Consider the following 22029-nt stretch of genomic DNA (forward strand, 5'->3'; position numbering starts at 1 on the left):
TTTTATTAACACAAAATTTTAAATTATTAAAAATTTTTTTAAATTTTTTAACAAAAAAATTTTAAAAAAATATTTTTTTTATTTTAAAAAATAAAATTTTTTTCAAAACAAATTCCTGAAAAATTAAAAAAAAAAATTTCAAAACTTTTTTTTAAAATTCCAAAAAATTTTAAATTTTTTTATTAAATTTATTAAAAATTCAGAAGTTTTTTCACAAAATGACCCAAATTATTTTCAAAACATATTTTAATATTTTTTTTTTTGAAAATTCGAAATTTTTTAAAAACATTTTTTTTACAAATTTCTGAAAAATTAAAAAAACTACATTTTTTCAAAACTTTTTTTTTTTTTACAAATTATAAAGAATTTTCAATTTTTTTTTAGAAAATGTTTGAAATTTTTTAACAAAATTTTCCAAATTATGTATTTTCAAAACATATTTTAATATATTTTTTTTTCAAAATTCGAAATTTTTTAAAAACATTTTTCACAATTTCCTGAAAGATTAAAAAAACTAAATTTTTACAAATTATAAAGAATTTTAAATTTTTTTCAGAAAATGTTCGAAATTTTTTTTAAATATTCATTTTAAAATTCTAAAGTTCAGAAAATGGTTCCAAATTATTTTCAAAACTTATATTTTTTTTATAAAATTTATTTAAAAATTCAAAAGTTTTTCAAAACTTATTTTAATATTTTTTTCAAATTATGTATTTTCAAAACATATTTTAATATTTTTTTTCAAAATTCGAAATTTTTTAAAAACATTTGACACAATTTCCTGAAAAATTAAAAAAACTAAATTTTTACAAATTATAAAGAATTTTAAATTTTTTTCAGAAAAAGTTCGAAATTTTTTTTAAATATTCTTTTTAAAATTATAAAGTTTTTTCAGAAAATGGTTCCAATTTATTTTCAAAACTTATATTTTTTTTATAAAATTTATTTAAAAATTCAAAAGTTTTTCAAAACTTATTTTAATATTTTTTTTTTTCAAAATTCAAAATTTTTTAAAAATTTAAAAAAATTAATTTTTTTTTTTTTTTTTTTTAAAATTCAAATTTTTTTAAAAATTTAAAAAATTCCAAAGAATTTAAATATTTTGTATTTTTTTTTTCAAAATTTTTCAAAACATTTTTTTAATTATTTTTATATTCAAATTTTTTATTTCTACTTTTAAAAAATATTTGAAATTTTTTAAAAACTTTTTTACAAAAAAAATTTTATTTTAATTATAATTTGTCTCACCAATTTCATGTCACAATTTTACATAAAAAAATCTAATTTTTATACAACAATCTCTTCATTTTCCAGACTTTTTTTTATAAAAAAATTCAAAGCTTTTTATTGTCCCAAAATGTTTTTAAATTTCTTTTTTGAAATTTTTGTTATTATATCCAAACATTTTTTTATAATATTGTGTTTGAATTCTCTGATTATCCACATCAATTCGTATACTTGATATTTCATTAATAATTATTTATACTACACGTAGTCCATTTAATGTAAGAAATTTTTCAGATAATTCAATATTTCCTTAAATTTTGTTTTAAAATTGTTTATATAAAAAAACACTAATGAATACAGTTTTGTTATTTCAGTTTTCCTGAAATTTAATTTAAATTTAAGTAATTATTATTGTATAAAACTTACAAATTATTTGTAAATAATCTTTATTTTTTAGTTTTATGATATTTATAAAAGGTTTAAGTAGTTTTATAAGAACTTTTTCTAAAACAAAAACAAACAATATTGTGCATTGCTATGAACTGAAAATTTATTAAAAATAAAATAAAATCTATATGAAAATATAAATAAATATAAATTTTTTTGTTCATAAAACTATTAATTTGCTGCAGATGCATTTTCGGTGTCCACAGCTTCATCTCCTACAGCTTCCGCTGTGTTAATTGTTTCACCCTCTGTTTCGCCTTCTACCAAAGCAGTTATGCTATCGCCGCTCTCCTCTTCACCACTTGTAGGTGTGGTGGGTGCTTCAGTGTCGGTTGCTGTTTTGCTTGATCGAGACTTCTTGGATTTGCGTTTTTTGTTGGGATCTTCAAGTTCTTTTGCCGCTTCTTCGACTGCCTCTTGTTCTGCAGTTTTATAGTTTTCAGGGAAGAATTTTTTGGCCTCCTCATGGCCCACCACTGAATTGGGACTGACATAGCTGGGGCCATAGGTTACCAAAGAAAGCATAGTGTTAGAGGAGGCTTTATTGACTTTTAAGATAAGCTTGTCATTGCTAGAAAGAAAAAAAGTAAAATAAAGACCTCAGTTCAGTTCTAGTTCAGTTCTAGTTCAGTTCTAGTTCAGTTCTAGTTCAGTTCTAGTTCAGTTCTAGTTCAGTTCTAGTTCAGTTCTAGTTCAGTTCTAGTTCAGTTCTAGTTCAGTTCTAGTTCAGTTCTAGTTCAGTTCTAGTTCAGTTCTAGTTCAGTTCTAGTTCAGTTCTAGTTCAGTTCTAGTTCAGTTCTAGTTCAGTTCTAGTTCAGTTTTAGTTCAGTTTTAGTTCAGTTCTAGTTCAGTTCTAGTTCAGTTCTAGTTCAGTTCTAGTTCTAGTTCAGTTCTAGTTCAGTTCTAGTTCAGTTCTAGTTCAGTTCTAGTTCAGTTCTAGTTCAGTTCTAGTTCAGTTCTAGTTCAGTTCTAGTTCAGTTCTAGTTCAGTTCTAGTTCAGTTCTAGTTCAGTTCTAGTTCAGTTCTAGTTCAGTTCTAGTTCAGTTCTAGTTCAGTTCTAGTTCAGTTCTAGTTCAGTTCTAGTTCAGTTCTAGTTCAGTTCTAGTTCAGTTCTAGTTCAGTTCTAGTTCAGTTCTAGTTCAGTTCTAGTTCAGTTCTAGTTCAGTTCTAGTTCAGTTCTAGTTCAGTTCTAGTTCAGTTCTAGTTCAGTTCTAGTTCAGTTCTAGTTCTAGTTCAGTTCTAGTTCAGTTCTAGTTCAGTTCTAGTTCAGTTCTAGTTCAGTTCTAGTTCAGTTCTAGTTCAGTTCTAGTTCAGTTCTAGTTCAGTTCTAGTTCAGTTCTAGTTCAGTTCTAGTTCAGTTCAGTTCTAGTTCAGTTCTAGTTCAGTTCTAGTTCAGTTCTAGTTCAGTTCTAGTTCAGTTCTAGTTCAGTTCTAGTTCAGTTCTAGTTCAGTTCTAGTTCAGTTCTAGTTCAGTTCTAGTTCAGTTCTAGTTCAGTTCTAGTTCAGTTCTAGTTCAGTTCTAGTTCAGTTCTAGTTCAGTTCTAGTTCAGTTCTAGTTCAGTTCTAGTTCAGTTCTAGTTCAGTTCTAGTTCAGTTCTAGTTCAGTTCTAGTTCAGTTCTAGTTCAGTTCTAGTTCAGTTCTAGTTCAGTTCTAGTTCAGTTCTAGTTCAGTTCTAGTTCAGTTCTAGTTCAGTTCTAGTTCAGTTCTAGTTCAGTTCTAGTTCAGTTCTAGTTCAGTTCTAGTTCAGTTCTAGTTCAGTTCTAGTTCAGTTCTAGTTCAGTTCTAGTTCAGTTCTAGTTCAGTTCTAGTTCAGTTCTAGTTCAGTTCTAGTTCAGTTCTAGTTCAGTTCTAGTTCAGTTCTAGTTCAGTTCTAGTTCAGTTCTAGTTCAGTTCTAGTTCAGTTCTAGTTCAGTTCTAAAACCCACAATTTCCTATTGTACTCACGTTGTAACTGGCTTATATTTCGCAGCCGAATTAGCTATAAATTTGGCTTCATCCGGATCTTCACTGGTAAAGAACCCATACAACGGCACATCATCTTTATGTGACTCAGCGTGCGTTATTAAATCTCTCTTTTTATACGCATCAAAAGCCATGATAACATGTGGCGGCTCTGGCATAGGATCTGGTGGCAAAAATGCTGAAGTTTGATTGTGGAAGTACACATAGATGAGAGCAGCATGGGTACGATGATTGTTGGGTACCCAAATGGGTGGTATAGTAACGGTTTTAGTGCAAGTGCGCTTTTTAAGAGATTCTGTAGCAACTGAAATTTCCGCAGGTTTATTTGCTTCTGCTTCGGCTTTGCTATCCTCTAGGCCTAAATCAAGATCTAGGACAGGCATTTCAGTAGGAGACGGTTCAGTGGCGCCTTCTAAGTCGATTTCATCTTCCTCGGCTTCTTCCTCATCTGCAGGCTCGTTTAAATTTTCTTCTGTTTCTTTAGTGGCCACTTCAGGTTCAGGTGGTTCTTCCTCAATACATACTTCAGTGTCTGGTGAGGAAAGAGAACATGAGATTTTTGTGTAAAATAAATATAATGATCCCTTTACCTTCAACTTCATATTCCACCTTAACATCCAAGGGCGATATAATAGCTGGCGTTACACGTTCCTCTTCATTAAATTCATCCGCTGGCTCTGTTGTGGTTTTTGTCAATTCATAGGCATATTGCTTTAACAATATGGGAACCTCCTCTCCCTCCACTGGCAGTTTCCAAAAACACACTAACAATTCTTTGCCATGCAATTGATCCAAGACATCATCATCAAGCGGATTGGGACATTTCACGTGTATAACATCGAAATCACTTTTCGAAATCTGCACAATTTTACGATCTTTACATTGTATTTTCAAAGCATCTGCCGGTTCATTTATTTTCTTAAACATATCACGATTTACTTGAGGTCCAAATATGGTGACACCAATATCGTTTAGGTTTTCCATAATGGTATCGGTGACATAGGTCAGGTAAGCCAGACGTTTTTTATCACGATCAGCGGTTTCTATGCGCTGTGCTTGGGCCTCGGCATCTTCTTTAACTTTACGTCGGGCTACTTCTTCGGGTTGATATTCGTCTATATCATAAATAGGACGAGATTTGATGCCTTCCTTGAGTCTGGTTAGTTCTAGAGTTATAAGTTTCATGAGGCGTGGCACATCGGTGCCGAACATTAAATTTATGGCTTTGCCTTCCTAAAGATATGAAATATTAAAGAAAATCTATTGAAATTAGTAAAAAAATTACCGTTACAAATAACCAGGTGGGTTCACTTTTGCGGCGAAATCTTTTCAATGCAGTTATATGGTCCGCTTTGCACTAAACAAGAACATTTTGTATACATATTCAAATATTTGATTTATATCCTATACTTACTATGGCCAGTTGCAAATTATCGCCACCCACTTCTAGTTTAATCTTTTTCAAACTACCCACCATACCCAAACAGGGACCACACCAATCTGAGTACACATCTAGCACTATTATCCAAAAACTTTATTAATAAATAAAAAAAATCATGTTTCCTTTGTTAAACATCCATTTACCCAACAATCCTGGACGTTCTATAAACTTTTCAAAATCTTCATCATTTTGTATGTCAGCCTGCAGCTGTTGAACTCCTCCCTTTTTGGCCATGGTCCTTCGTTTTAATAGTTTTATTAGATGCCTAAATGTTTAATTTTGTAAGCCGAAACTATTAATTCACTGAAAATTTTGTTAAGAATGAAAAATTTTGTGTTTTTAGTTTGTTTTTATAACAGTTTTTGTTTTGGAATTTATCGATTAAACAGACATGGGTTATGGAACAAGGTTGTATTATTTGTTTATAAATCATAATTTGTTTATATTCGAAATGTTATAGCAACGAAAAGTTGTGGAGTTTTAAAAAATTAACAGCAAATTTCTTGTATAAAGAATTTCTGGTGTAAATTTCAATATAAATAGAAGAAAATTGTGCCGAAAATTTCATTCTGTGAGTTCGAAAATTCGTTTAAATTGAATGAAAATGCAGAGCTCAAAATTTTCTATAGGAAACGGAAATTGTACAACTCTCTAAGAGTTCTAAATTTTCTATAGGAAAAGAAAATTGTCGTACTATCTAAGAGCTCAAAATTTCCTATAGAAATGGTGTGAGTTTATAGGAGAGAGCCGCAAGTGTGAGTTTATAGGAGAGAGAGGCAAGAAGAAAGAAGAAGTACTGTCTCTTCAATTCTCTTTTGTTTTCTCAGTTTCACAATGGCGTCTATTAGGTTTTGACATACAAAATTGAACACAGACTTGCTGTGTGTAAACAGACGAGCAAGTTTAAAAGATAATCGAAGAGACTTGCTTCAAGCAAAAGCAGACATACTGTTCTAAAGGAAAAAGGAGATTGTTACCTGGCAGTGGAAAAATAAATTGTAGAGCAATGTAAGAGCTGAAACTTAGCTATAGAAGCTTTATCTAAGAGCTTAAATCTTCTTATAAAAGGAGGAGATTATAGAGCTATGTAAGAGCTCTTTAAGAGCAAAATATTTCCTATAGAAATTTGATATAAGAGCCCAAAATTTGCTATAGAAAATGGATATCTTAGAGCTCAAAAATTATTTTTGAGAAATAAAATTGTCGAGCTCTCCAAAAGCGAAAAATGTTCTATAAAAATATGGTTTTGCTCTTTGATTGAAAGCATAGATAAATAAACATAGATTGGAAACTCTCCTGTCAAAGACCTAACTCAGTTGTAAAAAACCTAAGTAGTGAGAATGTAAGGACTGAGATTGAAAAAACCTTAACATACGTTTTTCATTAAAACTTTTAACCCAAGTGTTATTTTATTTATTATACCCTTCGCCATGAGTGGCAGGGGTATATATAAGTTTGTCATTCCGTTCGTATATATATTCTGGATCGATATAGCCATGTCCGTCTGTCCGTCTTTATTTTGAAATCAACTTTCCGTAGACCCCAAATAACTTACATACATGTAGCAGGGAATTCTTCCTGCTCGGTTTAAAATCAACAAAGTCGGCCCACAAATAGCTGATATAAGGGACAACCTCGATTTTTGCCATATTTTTGATCTATATCTGGATTACTAAGTCATTAATATAGAGAATATGGATATCTAATGATAGATATTTCAAAGTCCATTTCAACGATGTATATAAGGCTATAGTAAGTTGGACCTAGAATGGATCATAATCGAGAAAAATATTTTTAACCCGAATTTTTTCATCAAAAAATTTTTTTGTCATAAATTCTTTTCCCATATAATACCCTACACTAAGTAGAAGAGCAAAAACATTTTTCTTTTAAAATTTCAATAATTTATATTTTTGAGTGATTTTCGGAAGTGGGCCTTATATGGGAGCTATGACCAATTATGGACGGATCACCATGGAATTAGGTCGTGTGATTTATGTTTATATGAAAGATAACTATGTTGAATTTTGTGTGTATACCAACATTTTTAAGCGATTTATGCACGTTAAAGTGATTTTCGGAAGTGGGTCTATATGGGAGCTATGACTAATTATGGACCGATCGTAAAAAAATTTGGTGACATGAATTTTGTATATATAAAACTTATTTGGAGTGGAATTTGTGGAGATACATATATACATTAAACATTTATGACCGATAAAGTCCAATTTTGGAAGGACATTTGTATGGGGGCTAGGTGAAATAATGCACCGATTTCAGCCAGTTTCAATAGACTTGGTTCTTGGAGCGAAAAGATAATATGTACCGAAATTGATCGAAATATCTTCAAAATTGCGACCTGTACTCTGTGCACAAGATTTATATGGACAGCCAGCCAGCCGACCAGCCAGACGGACGGACGGACATCGTTGAATCGACTCAGAAAGCGATTCTAAGTCGATCGGTATACTTTAAGGTGGGCGTTAGACTATGGTGGTGTAGGGTATAAAAATATAGCTCTCTTACTTGTTTTTTTTGATCAAGTTTCCTTTGTAAAGCATTTCAGTTATTATGTTTAATGTCAATTAAGTTGATTTATTGTTAATCTGATTAAAATGAGTGACAAGAAAAAAGTGCCCATTAAATTTTTTCAACAAAACCCAACTTGGTCCTGCACAAAATTGGCCAAACAATTAAAGATCTGCGTCAAACTGTTTTCATTGTTATAAAACAGTATCGGGAGAACTTTTTCGTTGATAGAAAACCTGGTTCAGGTAGAAGGAATGTTACACATGATGTTTCTAAAACTAATAAATAGAAAGCATGTTCTAAAGAGCGCCCAACACATCCGGTAGGAAAGCAGTCCGGTTAGTACTCAGTACTCGGACTATTTGGTACGAAAAGTTAAAGCCAATGCAGGTTTAAAAACATACAAGGCTCAAAAGGTGCCGGACAGGAACTCTGCTAAATATTTAGAGGACAAAGACAGAGCGCAAAAATTGAAGTCAAATTTTATAAAAAAATTATAAATTTTTCACTTCCGGGTCAATATTTTGATGTTGCTGATGCTCGAGGGAATGTTTTAGAAAAGTTTAGGACCCAAAAGCAGAAAATTTTCCCAAAATGTTCTTGGTATGGCAAGCAATATGCAGTTGTGGCAAAAGAAGCCAACAATTTGTTACAAAGGTCTCTATAAATATCGAAATTTACATCATAATATAAGACTTTTTAATGTGTCCACTTATTTTTGGCCTGATTTGACATACGAACAATAATGTGAAATTTGTACCAAAAGAGGCAAATCCTCCAAACTGCCTGGAGCTAAGGCTAGTGGAGAGATATTGGGATCTTGTTAAAAGATAATTAAGGAGCACAAAAACGGTGTCCAAAAGTGTGATAGATTTTAAATGGAGATGGATTTCCTGTTCAAACAAAGTGACTATTTAGTTAATATTGGTCCTTGCAATAAATACATCACATCTTTTTTAGTTTTTAAATCGTTTAGTTTTTTAAATAAATTTCCATTACTTAACTGATACTATTAATCATACGTATAGGTGGCCTTTCATTTCTATTGTATAACATGTGGCGTATACTTTATATGAAAATGAAAATAAATAAATAATAATCATACGCCCCCTAAATAATTTTTATTTTAGAATAAGTAAATAGAGAAAGAGAGAGAATCTGTTATTTATATGTTGTCTATCAACAACAAACTAATACAAAATGAGTAAGAGAGCTATAATTATACTGCAAAATAAAAATGTTAAATGTTTTTAGGTAAACAAAATTTATTTTTTTTTTCAAAAGTTGGTTTTTTAAATTTTTTTTTTTTAAGTATTTAGAAATTTTTTTTTTGTTTTTCCATTTTTTTTTAATATATAGCGAAAACAACTTTTGGTGAAAAAAAAATTCGAGTTAAAAATATTTGACCGATTTTTTTTTGACCCATTGTAGGTCCAACTTATTATGGTCTTATATACGTCGTTGCAAAGGTCTTTGAAATATCTATCATTAGATATCCGTATTGTCTATATTAATGACTTAGTAATCCAGATATACATAGATCAAAAATAGGCCAAAAATCGAGGTTGTCACGGTTTTTTCTTTATATGTCAGCCATTTGTGGATCGATTTTCTCGATTTTAAATAGCAACCGAGCCGGAAGAATTCCAGAGATATTGATGTATGAATCGTGAACTTAAGTTATTTGGAGGCTTCGGAAAGTTGATTTCAACAGACAGACAGGCTTAATCGACTCCGCTATCTATAAGGATCCAGAATATACTTAATAATCTCGGAAAATTATATTGTGGAAATTACAAACGGAATGACAAACTTAAATATACCCTTGTCACGAAGGTGAAGGGTGTAAAAAATCAAAATTTTGATCATGTTCCAATCGCAATCCAACATTGGAAATAGCAGTAAAAAGGCAAAAAACTGCTTTAAAAATTTTGTGTTGTAAATTTAAAAATTGATTATGAAGAAGATAATAAATTTGTATTCAATACGAACATGTTACAAATGTCGCGTGCTAAATCATAATAAAATTTGTAAAAATAAAACTAAATCAAACTTTGCAAAATGACAACTTTCAATTTTATTTAAAAAATTCGCTCATTTTTTATTTTTCTAGATTAAGTCCTTCGGAATCCCAAAATCTACATTTTCCAATAAACATAGTGCTACAAAAAAATTTGAAGATTTCTAAATTGTTTGTCCAATAAAAAATCTAAAATTTTTAATTTTACCAAATAATTCCATTTAAGCTGAGTTTTAATTTTTATGATATTAAAAAAATTATTATTGCATTTTTGTTTAATTTTCATTTCTTAAAAATTTCGTTAAATTTCCCAAAGAAAAAATTAAATTCCAATTCATTGTACAGTTCACAAAGAATTAAGATAAAAACTATTGCAGGCTTTAAGGCGAGTCTAATTTACAGTGGTCCATTTAAATCAAATCCGATTATTATTTCTGGTTGTATTTTCTATTTCTAAATTTATAAAAAGCTGCTAAATTTTGCTACTCTTCTGCTCATTTACTAAATAATTCTGGAGCTTTCAATGTAGATTTTTTAAAATCTGAAGTCCGGCTCTATAATTTGTATATCTGCTATTAGTTTAGAAGTTAGTGGACAATATTTGCCCTCTAAAATTTAAAATTTGCAAAGTTCCAAAATTATTTGAATTTTATACTAAACTCTGCTATGGAGTTTTGGGATTTATACTCACCTCAAATTGAAAATAAAAACTCTTGCGATTTATTGTTTTTTTTTTTTAAATAATTTTATTTCGTTTTTTTATTTTTTTTTTGCTTTATTTTTTAATTTTTACCATCATATATAATTGATATATAATGCTTATGACAAAGTATTTTTTTTTTATTACATTTTATCATTTTACGGTTTTCATTATGTATGTAAAATTGTTTTTCTTATTTTGTTTTGTTTTTTGTTTTTATTTATTATTATTAATTTTAATTTATATCATTTATTTAATTATATTTTATGTATGAATGTTTTTCATTTTGTATGTATGTAAATATGTATTGTGTGTGTGTGTGTATTGTATTTATATGAGGATTTTTCTTTAAGTGTATTTTTTTTTTATATTTATAAAGAGTCAGTAGGGTTTGATGTTCAGTGTTTGTCTATTTCTTTGTTTACCTTTTGTTTTGTTTTGCTTATGACTGTTGTTTATGTTTTGTTTTATTGTAGTGGGCAGATGTAAGGAAATGTTAGTGATGAGTTTGAGATAGAGAGAGAGTTAGCTAGTTAGAGATGAGTATGTTTATGTTAATGCAAATGTGTGTAAGTTTATTTATTTGTTGTTTTAGACTTATTTTTTATTATTTTTTGTGGTTTTTGCAAATATTATGTTTTATTTAGTTTTAATTAAATTAAAATTTAAAATTAAATGCAAATTATATTGGGAAAATAATTAATAAATGCAAATTATTGATAGGTTTTCTGTTTTTTTTTTGTTTAATTTTTTTTTAGTGAGTTTGTTTTTCTTTTTTCCAATTTATTTTATTTTGTTTTTTTCTTTAATAATTTTTATATTCCTTGTATCAGTCATTTTTGTTTTAAATTTTTTTTTTGTGTATTTTAGTGGTGATTTTTTTTTTCTTCTATAATATTTGCAAATTGTTTTGTTTTTATAAATTTAAAATTATTTATTTTTTGTTTTGTTTTAAATTTTAAAGAAATATTGCATTTTTACACATATTTTTTTTACTCATAATAATGTACACATACTAAGCTTAGGGGGTTGTTGGGGTTTAGGGTTTTTTTGGGGGTTGTTTTAAAAACTTTTGAGTTATACAAAAGTTTTCTTTTTTGTTTATATTGTTAAATTTTACACAACTTTAGTTATAGTTTTGGGTTTTTGTTTTCTTTATTTTATTTTTAACTAAAACTAATTTTTAAAGTAGAAGGATTTTGTTTTGTTTTTGTTTATAAGGGTTTTATGCTTAAATTAATATTTACTTATTTTTTTTTGTTTCTTGTTATATGCCTTAAAAATTAAATAATTTTATTTAATAAAATTGCTAAACCACCATGTTTTTTTCATTGGCTATTTTAGGTTTTTTTTTTTTGAATGATTTAATCTTGTTTTTTTTTGAAATGCTTTTAAAAGCCAATTTGTTTTTTTATTTTTATTTGTATTCTTTATACTAAGACTTACATTGCTAACAGTGTTTATAATACAGGGTCGTCCTTAATTATTTAATATTTTCGGTTTTGTTTTTGTATGTTTAAGTTTAAGTAGTCAACACTAAATATTAGTAAACAATAATTTATAATTATATTTATTTATATATAGAGAAACGCACGAGCATTATTTATTTTTATTTATTTCTCAAAATTTTTAATAAGCAGTTTCTTTAGTTAAAAAAAAAAATTAAATATTTATATTATAAAAAGAAATTATATAATTAAATGAATATGGCATTTTTAAAAAAAATAGTTTTTTAGGTTTAATATATATAAAAAAAAATTAAATTAAACAAATTTTTTAAAAATAATATTGCAAGTCATAATTCTTACAGCTGTTTTTTTTTGTAATATTGCCATATTTGTGGAAAAAAATTATGGTTTTTCCTGGCAATACTGGTAAAATGGTTTTAGATACACTTTTTTGGAGCGATTGGAGCTTAATGTCGGGTTTTTAGTAAGTATATTTAGAGTAGTTCTGTTTGCATCACTCTCACTCTCTTTTTCAATATGGCGTATAGAGAAAGTGCAAGAACACAGAAAAATAAACAAAGAACAACAACAAAGAACAAAGTTTATAGCAATTGAATACTTACTGTTGGATTTTAGTAAGTATATATAGAGTTGTTCAGTTTGCCTTACTCTAACTCTCTTTTTCAATATGGCGAATAGAGAAAGTGCAAGAGAACAGGAAAATAAACAAAGAACAACAATTATAAGTTAAAATTTTGCCATATTGTAGTTGTTTTTGTCTTTGCACCTCTCTAACTCTTTTTTTCAATATGGCGAATAGAGAAGGTGCAACAAAACAGAAAAAATAAACAAACAACAACAATTATGTGTTTAGATGTTGCCATATTTTAGTTGTTTTTGTCTATACACCTCTCTAACTCTCTTTTTCAATATGGCGTGCAAGAAAACAGAAAGAATAAACATAGAACAACAACTATGTGTTAAGATGTTGCCATATTTTAGTTGTTTTTGACTTTGAACCATGCTCACTCTCTTTTTCAATATGGCGTATAGAACAATAATTCTGAGTTAAGATGTTGCCATATTTTAGTCTCTTTTTCAATATGGCGATTAGAAAAAGTGCTAAAAAATAGAAAAATCAAGAAAGAACAACTATGTATGTGTTAAGATGTTGCCATATTTTTGCTGTTTTTGTCTTACATTCTGTCAAAATTTGCAAAGAAAAGTGCATTTACAATCTATGAAAAGTGTATTTGTTAGCATTTGCCATTTTTTTTGGATTATTTGTGTGTAATAGTTCTTTACAAGATTCCATATTGTTGTTATGATGTGATTTGGAAAGTCTATTGCTAAATTAGACAGATTTTTTTAAGAGGCGAACTTGCAAATAGTTGTAGTTCAGGAGATAACCAAGCAACCTTAATTTAGGATGCATACAAAACGTCCAATTCAATCTAGAGTGAAAATTGAATCATTAAATAGGCTGGAAATCATATCGAAGTAGGTTTCAACAGTTTTGGAAGTAAAGAAAAGAATTATGCCAGTCTAAATGATAAAATTTTGATAAAAAACATTAACTAGCCCATTGTGGCGACAAGGAAATTAATACCCTATCTTAATATCCAAAATTCCAACACATTATTAGAAACAAAGAGTTCTTAAATGAAGAAAACTGATGCTTTAATGATTTGCAACTTTTTGCCTCTGACAATAAAATTATGTAGTGGCAGCACCGTCCGTCATTTGCAAAAACAAGACATCTGACGTAAAACAATGATGCCAACTAAGCGATTTTGAATGATTAATTAACAGTTATAAAAGTGCAGTAATGCAATTTTTCTTTATTAACCCTAGCAATACGTCCCAAATAGTGTCTTTACCACAAAAAACTGTAATATATTTATAAAAAACATAATGAATAATTAATTAAAAAAAAAACTTAATAATAAATAATCATGTTTTGTGTTATGTTATGTATTGAGTGTGTGCATGTTTTCTTTTGTTTTATATGTTGTTTATAAGGGACATTAATTTATAGAAGTATATCACAATTTGTAAAAATTTGCTTGATTTTCATTTGATATAATAAAACAAAACAAAAGTGGGAGTTTGAAAAACTAGTTTTTAGTACAATAATAAAAAGTAAAAAAATAAATGCTTTAAAATAACAAATACAAAAAAAAATTATCATATAAAAAAGGTTTTTATTTGAGTATTTCTTTAAAAAACAAATGCAGTTTTTCTTTAAATAAAGCTGTTGTGAATAAAAACAAATGTGTTGTTTTTCGTTTTTATATATATTTAAAGCTTTTTTATAAAAAAAATCATTATAATTAATTACAAGACAAATGATAAGAAATTAAAAGAAAGAAAAATATATTGTTATATATGGCAAAATCTAATTTTTCTTAATACTTGTTGTTTGCTTTATGTGGTTTTTTTTTTCTCAACATTCAAACTAAAATCAAATTACTAGTTTATTATAACTATGGTTGTTGGTTTTTAATATAATAATAATAATATTAATAATTATTGTTTATGTTTATTACAATTATTAGGTTTTTAGCTAATTTCTTAATCTCGTTTTGTGTGTTTTTTGTTTAATAAGTTCTCACATTGATTTTATTTACTTTTTGTTTTATATTCGTTTACATAAAAAACATTTATAAGTTGTTTATTATTTTATCATAAAGACTTGAGATTCTTTTAATTCGAGTTAATTTTTTTTTTGGGATTCTTTTCTTTTATACAAAACTATATAAATCTTAGTGATTTATTTATTTTCTTTATTTTTTTTTACAATTACCTGCTATATTTAAAGAATATAGTTTAAATTTAAAGTTATAAACACAATTTTTTTCCCTTAAACAAGATAAAAACAAATTGTTTTAAAATCTTTTTTAAAACTGTAAAAATATATATAAGAAAATAAAAGGAAATTTTGTGAAATTATGCTAGACACTGTAAATTAGAGTTTACCTAGCCAAAGTAAAGCTAACAGTGTGTTTTGTTTAAACTTCTGTTAACAGAAGTTTAAATTTAACATAGAGTGTGTTATAACCTTAAAAAAAATTGGAAAAAATTTCAAATTTCTTTCATTCATTCTTAATTAAGTAGTTGTTAATTTTCATGTTTGAGTTTTTTTTTTTGGGACTTATTTATGTTCATTTAATGTTTATGTTGTGTTTGTTTTCTTATTTAATAATACAAGTCATCTTCGGTTGAGTTGCTTACCAAGTCTTTTTTATCGTTATTACTTTCGTCGTCATCGGCTGTGTCGTCTTCTTCGTCTATGTCTTCGGCTTCTTGCCAGATTTCGTAAAGTTCATATTTTTGTTGTTGTTGCTGTTGCTGTAGTTTATCGTTGTCGTATTCTTGTAAATCCTGTGTAGCTGGATTTCACGCTGACATATCTTTGAGTTTTTGTTGTCTACGGCTTTTGCCCGTACGATGATTGTTACCAATCTTTCTGCGTTTACGTTTAGCATCTCTTTGGAAGGCCACATTGCCGGGATCATCAGCCAGTTGTGGATATTTGTATATACTATGTATATCCACACCTATCCAGCCATCTACATCACCATGTGATACCAGCTCTTCTTTCTCCTCTTCTGTCCAGTCGCCTCTGCCCTGAAAGCCGGCTGCCACTAATTGTTTCTCCAACTCCCAGGCTCTTTCGACGGCTCTTTTGTGGGCATGTTTTAAAATGCGATGTCTTTCCTGTTCGGGATCTACGCCATATTTAATGATGACAACAGCATCGGGTCCATGTAGTCTCAATTCTTTGGCGGCTGGACCACCATGATCGGTGATTTCATGCGTTGATATGTTAAACATGCCGCCCAGTCTTCTCAATTCTTCATTGTCATCTCTCAGCTTCAAAACATTATCCTTGACAAAGTAGAATACATCTTGATCGTGTATACTAAAGTGTAGATCTAAGAAGTAGGAGTTATTGAACACCGAGGATACCACATCCTGCACCACACTATTGCTGCCATCCACCACACTAACCAAGGCACGGCCACCTATGCGTGACAGTAAAACGCCTTCACCAAACACTGCTCTACGATAGCTTACTCTGGGCAAAAGATTGCGCATTTTGGGTTCCATTTTCAATAAAGGTTTGGGCACAAAATCAAAATCACTGAATTTCTCATTAGTTTTCTCCACAATGCATTCCAAACCGGAGATGACACCAAAATCGGGCGCCAGAGTTTGTGATTTAATGGAGGCCTGAGGATTGTATTGCAGGGCTTTGGTGTATTTGGAGCTTTGCATGTTGCTCAAATCATAACCGAACAATTGCAACCAAGCTTCTAGCTCAATCATGTAGTTTTGTTGTTTGCTGGGATTGACAGGATCATTGTTGTGATAACGATATATGAACACATCGGTGGGATGAGACATTTCGGTAGCCAAAGTCTCCCACAAAGGCGTCATCCATTGACCCACCGTGGGATCATACAAACGTCCTTCGGTATACACTAGCTTGGTATGAGGATCCAAAATACCACCATGGAAATCAATGGGTATAAAGAACTCTGGGTTGGTGTCTTTGATTATGCGTCCGAAAGGTGTTCTCTTCATTTCCTTGAGTATGGCACCATTGATATCGAAATAAGCCAAGGGTGAGCCATTTTGATCGGTGGCCACATAGAATCTTTGTTCAGCTGTCTCCACCGCCATTAACATGTCACGATCATCATAGTAGAATCTCAAAGTTTTGCCCGTCTTGGGATAGTGCATATGGGTCAAAAGCATGGGTGATCTGGGATTGCCATAATAGTATTGGGTAACATTACCCTTGCTGTCATGCCAGGCTACCAAACGGCTGCGATCATCATAGTAATACCAAGTCTGGAAGCGTTCTCTCTCAAAGGCATGTATCAACTGACCACGATTGTTATAACGATACTTTTGTTCACCTCGTCTCACCACAAAGCCACGAGCATCATAATTATTAAACTCTATATCACCCACCTGACTGACACGATCACCAATATCATAGCCTAAATTGATTTTTTCTCCTTGATCCACCACACCCACAGTATTGCCATTTTCATCATACAAATACTTCCAGTTATTGGTGCCCAGTACCTCAATAACATGACCATCAGCATTGTAGTTGATCTTATCAAAGGCAGTGGAGCGACCAAACGTAGTCTTTTGAGACTTGATGCGATTACGTAAATCATAGTCCAATTCCAAACGGAAGACATCGAAACTCTTAATGTTCATCAAGACACTCTTAACACGGCCATGTTGATCATAATCTATGATGGTGAAGAATTGTTTGGATGAATCTTGTATTACCGTGCGATTGAAAGCATTGCGGGTAATTTTCAAATCTTGTACCACCTCCAATTGACCCAAATTCTGGCTGAACTTATAGCGTGTTGTAGGCATTTCCTTGTCATCTATGGACATCTCGACACCAGTTAAACGGGCATTGCCATCATAGGCATACTTGTAGTGGGCCGAAGCTAATGAGTTCTTGGAACCAAAACGCAATTTCTCATCTTTCAAGATACCAGCATGATACTTAAACTCTCTTCTCAACTCAAAGCCAGGCTCTTGTACTTCCACGGATTTCACTAAACTAGTGGTGTCTTGATAGGTGTAATGAGTACTGGACAAACCGGCCAATATAGTTTCCAAACGTCCCGAATTGTCATGCACAAAGGCTACCTTGCCCGATTGATGGGGATGTATTTTAGCCAATATCTGGCCTTCATCATTGTACAAGATCTCGAAGGGATGACGGTTAATGGGTGAGAAGTATTGATACTTAAAGAAGCCCAGGGAAGTTTGCAAAGAGAAGGAGTGTATGTGTCCTCGAGGTGTTGTAAGACTTTGCAGAGCACCAGCATCATCATATTGCAACAGATAGTCAGATCTACGTGGAGTGGTAACCTTCAAAGGCAGCGAGCCATAATTATCCTTGAAGGCATAAACCATGGACGAGCCATCACCATATTTGATTTCATTCAAACGGCCATTGCGATCAAAGGTATAAGCTTCTTGTAGATTACCCCATTTCCAGGTGACCAAACGGCCAAAACGATCATATTCCAAATCGACATCAGCATAGTCACCAGATTGAGGACGGAAACTAACGGGGCGAGAGGTGCGATCATAGGTAACATTTAACAATTCCTGTTTGTCATCTACCGTAACCACTATGGATTGTGTATCACGATCATATTCCAAAGTCAAAACATTATCGCCATTAACTCGCAACTTGCGTCCCACATGTGTCACCGACCTAGGACCCTTATTTTGTTTACTCTGCTGCAGTCGGCGCACAAAGTAGCGCCATTCAAAACGATTAGCCAAATCTCCAGCAATTTCTGTACGTTGTTTGGCCGGCACTGGATAGGATTCACCAATAATGGGTGATATTTCAGCCAAAACAGGATAGGGAACCACTTCCATTTGCAGCAAATGACCCCAAGGTGTTAAACTGGTAGTAGAACCATCCATTTCAACCATGGTCTTGGACTCAGCTTCACCATTACGCACCACCACCGAGGAGCCCTGTATTAACATGGAGATTTCTTTTTGCGAATTCTCCGATACCTTAACCTGGGCTCCCTTAATGCTCAAATCAAATGCCAAATCAATAACACGGCCCGTAGGTGTAACAGCCGAAGTCAGGCGGCCAAATTCATCATAGTTGTAGACATAAGAACGTCCAGTGGAGTCTAGTTTGGTTTTCAGCAAGCCAGTGGGACCATGATACTCGAAAGTGACATTGTAATTGTCGGGTGTATTGAGTTCGTGTAACATTTTCATGCGGGTCATTCGAAGGCGGCATTTCTGGCCCTTGGTGTTTTCTATGGAGTTGACTTGTGAGGTATAGTCACGCAAAAGGAATACCTTGTTGCCAGCAGCATCGGTGACCGTGCTCAATTTGCCATTCGAGGTATTGACATTGTAGGTAAACACATAGGTGGTTTCTCCCGTTAAAATGTTCTTGGTCATAACATGTTGGCCAAAACGATTAAAGATATAGATCTCTTGCATATCGGGAGCATAAATTTCATATTCTCTGGACATGCTGGCTTCTGGAATACTGGACATAACCGAACGTATGCGATAGTTGGCTTGATCGGCAATATGAACATGACCATCTGGAGTAACAGCCAAGGCGGCAATGGTATTGAATTTAGCACTGGTTGCCAGATAATGATCGGCCTCAAAACAATCACAGCCTCTTTCCAAACAATTACATTTAGATTCGGCACCGGCAAAGGCAGAAATACGACCATTAGTGCCAATAACACGTACACGATTTATGCGCTGCGAATCACTTTCGGCCACATACAGCTCACCCAAAGGACCAAAAGCTATGGACTGGGGCATAACCAAAGTAGCATGAGTAGCCAAATCCGAATCATAGACCGAAGATGAGGTGGCACAGTGTAAAGGACGTCCCGAAATAACTCTGACACGGCCATCGGGAGTCATGCGTAAAATCATATGATCATCTATGATGTGTAGGGTATTGTCCAAAGGACTTACCGCCAATTCAGTGGGCCAACGTAAATGCATTTCCTCCAGCTTCAGGGTGCCCTCACAAGGTATGGGTTTCCAGTGGGACTTGTGCATATGGTTGCCAATCAAAGTGCTAACAATACCATCTCTATCCACCATGCGTATGTTGGTGCCATCAGCAAAGTATAATATATTATCGCTGGAAATGGCTATACCCTTGGGATAAGCCAATTTGGCATCTTTAGCCAAAGCACCATCACCACAATGAGCCTCATCACCCGGCAGGCAACGTTCTCCTGAACCCACAATAGGCTCCCAGTTCTTTTCGGGCTGTGAAAAATCATTAGTATCACGTACTCTAATAATTTGATGAGATTCCGGATCAGAGATATACAGAGTGCCGTCCAAAGGACTCAACGCCATATGATAGCGATAGCTGACTCGGGTAGCATTAAGTTTAACCACGGTGCGCACCGTGCCATCAGTCATAATGCGACGTATATAATTGAAATCACCCACATATAAACTGCCATCGGGGGAGGCGGCTAAAGCCACCGGAGCCAATAGACGCTGTTTCAAAGACATGCCCTCACAATCCATGCACTCCAAGGGACGCTGATGACCATCACCCATGGTGGTTAAAATAACACGGGGCTTATTCTTCAAATATATATTAGAACCATCACCCTTTTGCAATATACCCTCATGGAAGTTGTAACGATGATGTATATCCAAATTCCAGCCACCCACCTCGGAAATAGACATATCATGGCCCGATAGTTTGGTGGTTTGTATATCCCAAATGATATCCTTGCAGTCGGTATATTGATAGCCTACTTTCACCACGGCCGTGGTAACACCATACACTCTCTGGCGATAGATGTTTAGCCTATTCCAGGCATAGGTAAATTTAATGCCAGGATCTGCCTCAAAGAGCCGCTCAAACAATATGCCTTCTATGGTTATACGCAAATGTATTAAATGCAAAGTGGCGGGTATAGATTCCGGAGTCAATTGCAGTTTAATGGTGGACAGATAGCCAGCAGCTCGGGATGAATGATAGACCAGATTAAGGCCAGTGCCGGGTATTTGTAAAGATTCCTGGATAACTTGAGACTCGGCCAAGATGGCGCTGCGATCGGGACAGGCACCTTGGAAACCATGTTTCCAGGAAGCCAACACCACCGGCTTCATAAGATCATAGTCATGCGAGAAACAGGTGTGAGTAGTAGAGGCAATGCTCTTCTCCTCCGACATGGACATAACAACGGTATCAATAATGATCACTTCATTCCAGGGCACCTGTACAATTCTCGACTGAGGCCGGAAGGGGGAACGGCCAAATTGTAAAGTAACCGCACCACCACCATTAACCATTAAATCAAACCAGCCATCATCACGGGTCAAGGTAAAGCCCTCCAGCAAAGTGGTAGTGGAGACACGAACCCCCACCAAACCCATGCCCAAAGAGGTGACCACACGGCCGCGTATAACAGCAGAACGGCTAGAGGGAAAGAAAACATAATAACATTAGTTTGTTTGGCAGTTAGAGTTTTTAAAACTAAGGCAAAACACAGGTCGGTTTACTAATTTACTAAAAAGCTTTAAATAACTAAATAAAAAGTAAAACTTAAATTAATTAAAAAATTAAATATAAAAAAAAATTTCACAAAAACACACACATTTACAATACAATTAACAAGAAAATAATAAAACATATCAAAGGGCTTATATTCAATAAGGGCTAACTGCTTTATGCAAATAACTGCAGATAGAACTTTTTGTATATAAGCTCTTGCTATGGATTTTGTTTTCAAAACGAACATTTAAGGTTTTTTTTTTTTATTTTTTTACACAAAAATATGAAACAACATATTTAGACAAGAGATAACCCAATAGATATTTATTATGTATTATCATTTATTATAGTTTTTAAACCTATTAAAACAACAGTTTTGAGTACAAAAAAAAAACTGGCCTTGAAATTCATTCAGTGTTTCAAACTTTAGAATAAAATAAATGTAAATAAATTTAACATAAAACTAATGAAATGAGAGTTGAAATAATGTTAAAAGAAATGAATTAATAAATAAATAATGAACTAATAATATTTATAGGAAAATAAATGAAAGAAATTATAAAGTTAAATTGTTAAATGATAGAAATTAAAAGGTTAATTAAAAGACCAAACAACCAGCGTTTTATTATTTTATTAGTTTTTTTTGTTTCCAAGAATTCCATTCTTACCTTGCATTGAAATAATTCCAAAAAATGCTGTTAGTTTTTATTTTAGAGGTTAGTTTAGATTTTTTTTTGAGGTTATCAAAATTATCGATTTTTCAAAGTTAGTTTGTTTTTTTCATATTAGAGAATATTAGAGAAGTTAGTTTTTTTTTTATCGATTAATAGTGATGATAGTAGTTATAGTAGTGGTAGTTGTTAAGAGAGCACGCGCGAATGTTTAGAAAGAGAAAAAAAGAGCAAAGAAAAAAATTTGTACCATTAGCAAAATGTTTTCTTTTTTTTAAAAGTTTTTTTTTTCAAAAAAATTAAAAGAAATTATAATTAAACATAATCCCATGATTATTAACACAAAATTATATGAATCCTAAACCAAAGTTGCCTAATATTTTGTTATTGTTTTGTTATAAAAACAAAGGACATTTTCTAGTTTTTTTTTGTTTGTTTTTGGATTATTCATAAATATATATATACAATTACCGGGAAGGGATATATTTTGTTTTTTGGGTGGTG

The 22029-nt window shown here is 31.8% G+C and overlaps 2 protein-coding genes across 4 annotated transcripts in view; both read right to left on the reverse strand.

The window, feature by feature from the left end:
* Positions 1–1660: 1660 nt before the first annotated feature.
* On the reverse strand, positions 1661–5425 carry LOC135954754 (thioredoxin domain-containing protein 3 homolog). The gene is made up of 6 exons (XM_065504980.1): positions 5222–5425; positions 5052–5155; positions 4923–4994; positions 4228–4870; positions 3620–4169; positions 1661–2245 (listed from the first exon to the last, which is right to left on the reverse strand). Exons 1-6 carry the CDS (start codon positions 5310–5312, stop codon positions 1846–1848), a joined length of 1860 nt encoding a protein of 619 aa, XP_065361052.1. The 5' UTR covers positions 5313–5425; the 3' UTR covers positions 1661–1845.
* Positions 5426–11524: 6099 nt separating this feature from the next.
* Ten-m (teneurin transmembrane protein Ten-m) overlaps positions 11525–22029 on the reverse strand; it is a 273221-nt gene continuing 262716 nt past the window's right edge. For 2 of the 3 annotated variants that reach the window (XM_065503371.1, XM_065503369.1), the window contains 2 exons: positions 21523–21549; positions 11525–20779 (listed from right to left, as the gene is read on the reverse strand). In XM_065503371.1, the coding sequence (XP_065359443.1) occupies positions 15175–20779; positions 21523–21549 (5632 nt within the window). In that variant the 3' untranslated portion in view covers positions 11525–15174. The remainder of the gene's footprint in view (positions 20780–21522; positions 21550–22029) is intronic. The other variant, XM_065503370.1, reaches the window with a different exon arrangement.

The sequence above is a fragment of the Calliphora vicina genome, chromosome 3 (genome assembly GCF_958450345.1).
Source record: "Calliphora vicina chromosome 3, idCalVici1.1, whole genome shotgun sequence".
Taxonomy (NCBI): domain Eukaryota; kingdom Metazoa; phylum Arthropoda; class Insecta; order Diptera; family Calliphoridae; genus Calliphora; species Calliphora vicina.